Source organism: Aphis gossypii, chromosome X, assembly GCF_020184175.1.
Source record: "Aphis gossypii isolate Hap1 chromosome X, ASM2018417v2, whole genome shotgun sequence".
Classification (NCBI taxonomy): domain Eukaryota; kingdom Metazoa; phylum Arthropoda; class Insecta; order Hemiptera; family Aphididae; genus Aphis; species Aphis gossypii.
In genome coordinates, this window is record NC_065533.1 from 25,765,927 (window position 1) to 25,772,154 (window position 6,228).

Below are 6,228 nucleotides of genomic sequence, written 5' to 3' on the forward strand. Positions count from 1 at the left end.
GAGTAGGTAGTCATTAAAAACGTATGATTTAAATAAGTAACATGATAGTAATTTAAGTTATGTTAAAAAAAAATTTTATAATATTTTTCAATTTAATAAAATGTCACGAATGAGTTAACTTTTAAATAAATATTTTAATAAATAAAAAAAATTAGAGCATTAAACATTTTGGTTATAGGCACATTTTTTACCTACACAGTAGGTAACTTAGATACCTTAAAAATATTTTATTACCTATATTATTTATTTTATATATTTATAAAATTTTATAAACTTTATTTATGATACATATTGTGTAAAAGTAATATTATTTTAGCCAGGCTATAACAGGCTTTTAGAATTTTTTCTTATTTAATAGTCATTTTGTTTGTATTTGATTTAGAAAATATTATTTTTAAGCGTTTCATTGTATAACATAAATAATATTGTTTTCTTAAATTGTAATATAATTTATTATATCATAATTTTTATTTTATTTAAAATTAAATTTATACACATAGTTCTGTAATATGGTGAACACAAACAAAGTTGTGCATAAAATATTTAAATATTAACGGATCAAATACAATTTTTGTTGACATTAAAACTCTGACCATTACTTTGAACACATGCTAAGTGCAAATTACAATTTTGTTCAAAAACAATAATTGAACAAGCAAGTTATTCAAATAACTAATTAAATATATAATATTATATAATAATAAACAATAATATAATCATCGTTTAGAATATCTTTTTTAATTGTGCTATTAAATATGTATTAAAATTAAAATTGAGTTCATAGACGGTCTTGTTAAAAATAATTTTTAACCAATAAACAATACCGTTTACTCATAAAATTATTAATTAATTACTTCTTTTGAGTAATGTCATTTTTTTTTGTGATTAAAATTTAACCTTAAAAAAATAAATATCTATATAATAACAAAAGATAAATAGATTAAAAATACTACATTCTTTCCACTACAATCAAATATAAGTTAATGTAATGTAAATATAAAATTTCACCTAATGGGGCGGTTTGTTTAATTCAGACAAGTTTTGGATGAAGTCATTAGGTGTCAGTGGGTTTGATGAACCTACACAAAAACACAAATAATGTAGTTTAACGATCATATTTTTTATCAAAATAAACGTCTTTACTTACCAATTATAATTTCCCAGTTTTTGAATTTATTGGACACTTCATACGCACATCTCATTTCTGAATATGTGACTCCTCCCAGGATGTATATTATGACTCTTGAACCTTGAAATTCGGTCGAAGCTTTTGGTTTGTGCCACATTGCGTTAGGCGCTGTATACCTTGAACTATAATAGGGGCGTCATTTCAATTTTTATTTTTGGTATGCATAAATATAGAGCAAGCCACTATTTATTTTTTTCTTGACATATTATTTGACATTATTAATATATTTAATATTATATAATAATAGTATAATAGTATATAATAATAATTATTAACACAATTAAAATAAAGTAAAATGACATAATACAAGCAATAAGCAGTGCAAAAGCTATAAATGTCTAAATTTAATACAAATTAAAACTTCAACAGTCAAATTAAATAAAAACAATTACTTAACAATATAAATCAATACAATAGATATACACAGAATAAATCAGTAAAATTTGTGGTTACAAGTTATTATCATACAACGGTTGTTTGATCAATCAATCAATTATCAATTATCATAATATTTACATATTAATTTATTATTTTAATATAATTATAAAAATATCATTTTTATTTTTTTTTGTGATGTGGCCGAGCGGGCCATATGTATGTGCCTTGTGGGCCAAAAATTACAATTTAGAATTTTAGGTACGCAAATGTATACCCTGCGTACCGCCAATGACGCTCCTGAACTATAATAGTTATTATATTAATTAAATATTTATTCGTAGGACGATTCAATGTGTACGCCAAATATAATTTAGTAATGTATTAAATAATTATTTTAAATTCTTTGTTCAATTAATATTTGCAAATTTGATAATAGGTACAATGCCTGGTACATGCTTTTTTTATTTTTAAATAAAAATAAAATATTACACTTACAACTCACAAAGATAAGTTTTATAACAGTTAAGTGGTAAAAATAATTTAGTTTATGTAATTAGGTTTTTTTTGCATTAAACGAATGATAGATTAATATATTTTAAAGATATGTTCAACAAAAATAAGTGTAAGCTACACGAGTAATGAATACAATGCGATTAAAATCTAAAAATAACATTTCTCTAATATTATCTATATTATTTATATTTAAAACTATAAGTTCACATTTTTTTTCAATACATACAATTTATAAATAAATTGTACAACAAGCATGTTGGATGAATCAAAAAAATAAAATATAAAATTTTAGTTATTAAAATGTCTCAAATTTAAAAGCGCAAAATTGATACCGAATGCCATGATATTGGATAAGATTGATTACAGAAAAACAAGCCCAAATTTGACACTAATATATTTTTATTAAATATTCTATAATCTGATATATATTTTTTTTTATTTATTAAAATCAAAAATTGCAAAAATAGGTATTTGTAATTATAATTTGTGTAAATTATAATTTTCATTTTTATTTCTACCAATAGAAATTTCTAATTTCATAGAATAGTCAAAGGCTGCGGATTGGGCACGCCTGATATAAATAATAATATTCCCACAAATTATTACAAATTATGATCAGAGGCGAACTGGTTCACTGGCCTACTATGAACTGTCCTATAGGACAGTAGCCCTTGTATTATGCAGCCCTTCATCAACAACTTTCATGTGGTCAAAATTATTTTATTACACATCTAAAACCCTCAACTGTAATTTCTAAGTATGACAATGAATAGGTACTATAATCGATACTCCGTCATAACTATATAATATTGGACATTGGTATAATGTTTTTACAGTTGGTATTATAAGTAATAAAAATTTAGATTAACATTATCAAATTATAAAATATATTATATGTACAACTGTAATTGATTGTATCACAGATTGAAAGACTGTTTAATGTGTTATTGTATTTTTTTTTTTAATATTTATTGATTACTACTTAATAGTAAATAGTTAATAATTATTGATATTTATATTAAAATATAACAAGTAATTATGAGTGAAAAATAGAATATAAAAGTGAATTTGAAAAAAAAATAAATTACTAAAGGAATGCACGAAAAATATTCATGTTATTAGAAAATTATTTGCTTAATAAATATATGCAAATAATAAAATTTATTACAATACAATAGATTCTATTGAATAGAATGTAACCATAAATAAATAGTAAAATATTGGGATGTTCAATAAAAAATTATATTAGTAGAATTTCATACAAACCATGAATACTAATCTACGGAATATGGATTAGGATTATTTATAAATTATAACAGCCCAATAATATTATAATAATAAATTATTAACTATTACCTATTTAAACAAATGCTATTTTACTTATTAATTTTGTAAGTAATATTCTATAGGTACAGATAAATAGGTTAGTGTTAAGAATATACATTTATTAATGTAATACTTCCCACTAGTAATCTGGATTTTCTTGAATGTGGTGCCCTCTAAAATTCTAGAAAAGTAGGCCTATACAGGCCCAGTCCGCCCCTGATTATATTCATTATTAAAATATAATTACACGGACGCATGTACCTAAAAATTTTATAACTTATATTTAGTTATTATTTTCTTTATAAAAATAATATTATTAATACAAAACATGGGATTAAATGGTTGAATATAATTATTTTTACATTTTTTATAAAAATATTACTCCGACTCCTGTTATTTATGATTTAGTATTTAGTATCAAATTGTTATACCTTGATGCTGCATGATTTTCAGTTGAAGACTTATTAACACCTACAAATGGACATTGTTCAGGATCCAATTTATTTTCAATGCAATTTTCCATTAAATTTTTGATCAACGGCGTCCATGGAGACACCGGGAATTTTTCATCACTGACGCGGGTCCCATGTCCAAATGGGAGTTGTATCTTTGTGCCTTCCTAAATTATTAGTAGAATGGTTGATTAATTTTTTTCATTAGAAATAATACTAATTATGATAATTAATTGTATAAATAGTCATGTATATAATTTACTTTTTTAGTAGTACAAAAGCCAAGTATAATATTCAAATTCATAATAGTTTGTATATTAGTTGGCGAAAGTTGAGCAATTTGAATAAATTCATTAAAAATATTTTCTGGTAATCCACCCTTATGCAAAATAAATAATATAATAAGCCGCATCTTGTTCTGTGTAGATACATTAACATTATTTAGATAAGATTTCAGTTCACTTAAAAAATCTGTGAAATCTGCGCCAAATGTAATACCACTCATAACTAAATTTTGTTCTAAACCACAGATATTAACTAAATCTTTTCCATATAAGTCCATGCATTTTTGAAGTTCACTTATATAACGAGAACATTTTTCTTTTTCTTTATTTAGTTCAGGTATCATTTTAATAGATTTAGACATGTCCCAGACCGATGAACTCTTTGCAGCAGTACCAACAGTTAATGTTAATGTGCGTAAAGAGTTCACACAGTTCTTTAATTTCTCGTTCACGACACTAAAACAAAATAAATCTTAATTATAGAATTATCTTATCAAGTTTCAAAGGAGAATCTTAACATACGTTACTGCATGGCAAATATGTTGATGTCTTATTTGTGTCCATAATATATCTCTTTCTTCGAAACATGCAACATTTTGAGCATTGTCATCAGTAAAACTTTTCAGATAATAATATAAAAAAATATGAAATCATACGATCATAGGAATTATAAAAAATTATAAAATTAATTTAATAACTATTAACTCACTTAAAATTTTTTTTTTCCATTGTAAAATTATCATAAGCCATAGCTTGGAAAGTGAGCTCATGTAGAATTATTGAGTTCAAATCAAACGTCCGGTCAACTATAATTAACTGTGAACGTAATTTTCCACGACCTTCACCCATGCTTGGATTTAAATCTTTCATTATTTTCAGTTTTTCCAGGACCAGGTTTGCTAATTCGAAATTGGTTGTATCCTTATTATTATTAATATATCGCACTGATGGATATTCTTTTAACGTATGACAAACGGTGGAAATTCGGATTGCCAATTCTTCCAAGTGAGAAGTACGAACAGTCTTAAAAAATGGATTATATAATGATTGAAAGGAATCGTGGCAGTTCAAAAAATAAACCTAAGGAGTATATACAGATAAAAAACATATTAAGCTATTTATTTAAGTCAATAATTAGAAAAGTTAAATTGATCCGTGTATAAATGAAACGCACCTGGCTTTCAAATGGTATGAAAGCAATGTTAATCTCTTTGCAAGATTTAATCTTTGGCAGATTAAGTGATTCGGAGAGCGTATGAAAAAGTGGGTCTGGACATGCTTGTATTAAAATGAAGCAAAATATTAATACTAGGCTAGTCACATTAAAACAAAAAAAAATCATAATAAATTCATATTACAAATTATAAGAGGAAACCACCCATCCCCTCCATATCCTCAGCATCATACCGTACTGCAGTGGTCTCAAATTTAAATTACCAACGAACCATATATATTTACTTCAAAGATTAGCGGACAAAACACTTTTTTTTTTTTACTAATTTTAATATTAAATCTAAAATAAACAAAATCAAAATCAAAATTTTCATTCTAACATCGAAAGGGCTTGCGGGCCGAATATAGCCCACGAGCCGCGTGTTAAAACCACTGATGTACCGTATCTTTCAACATAATAATTATTTGAAATGCAGACAACTACCATAACATGATCTATTTACTCAATAATGTTATAAAATATTCCTCTATGATACTGTTTTAATATTGCACTACAACTATAAATAACTGAGTTTAATCTAGAGCATGTATACGTTTATATGTAAGCGTTAAAGTTTTTGATAAAATTAAAAATGTAATAAATCAGCTATCAACTACTTGATAGATAATATAATTATTAATTATAAATATAAAAAAAATATATGAATACGAGTATATGACAAAATACGATTTAGAGTATAATTAATTAAGATCAAAAAAATTTAATTTCCCATTAACTAGGTATTATAGGTACTACATTCTAATTTTCAAATAATCTACGTGATAGTAATAACTAATAACTTCTAAGTTAAATTTAATTTCCTATTAATGGCTAGATACCTAAATAATCAAAAGATATATTAAAATACTTTAA

General features: G+C 24.5%; 1 protein-coding gene across 1 annotated transcript; it reads right to left on the reverse strand.

The window, feature by feature from the left end:
* Nucleotides 1–1,008: 1,008 nt before the first annotated feature.
* On the reverse strand, nucleotides 1,009–5,210 carry LOC114128582 (protein ROP-like). Its single transcript, XM_050207140.1, has 6 exons — nucleotides 4,852–5,210; nucleotides 4,665–4,760; nucleotides 4,121–4,598; nucleotides 3,838–4,025; nucleotides 1,148–1,311; nucleotides 1,009–1,079 (listed from the first exon to the last, which is right to left on the reverse strand). The coding sequence occupies exons 1-6, from the start codon at nucleotides 5,010–5,012 to the stop codon at nucleotides 1,009–1,011; spliced, it is 1,158 nt and encodes a 385-aa protein (XP_050063097.1). The 5' UTR covers nucleotides 5,013–5,210.
* Nucleotides 5,211–6,228: the final 1,018 nt, after the last annotated feature.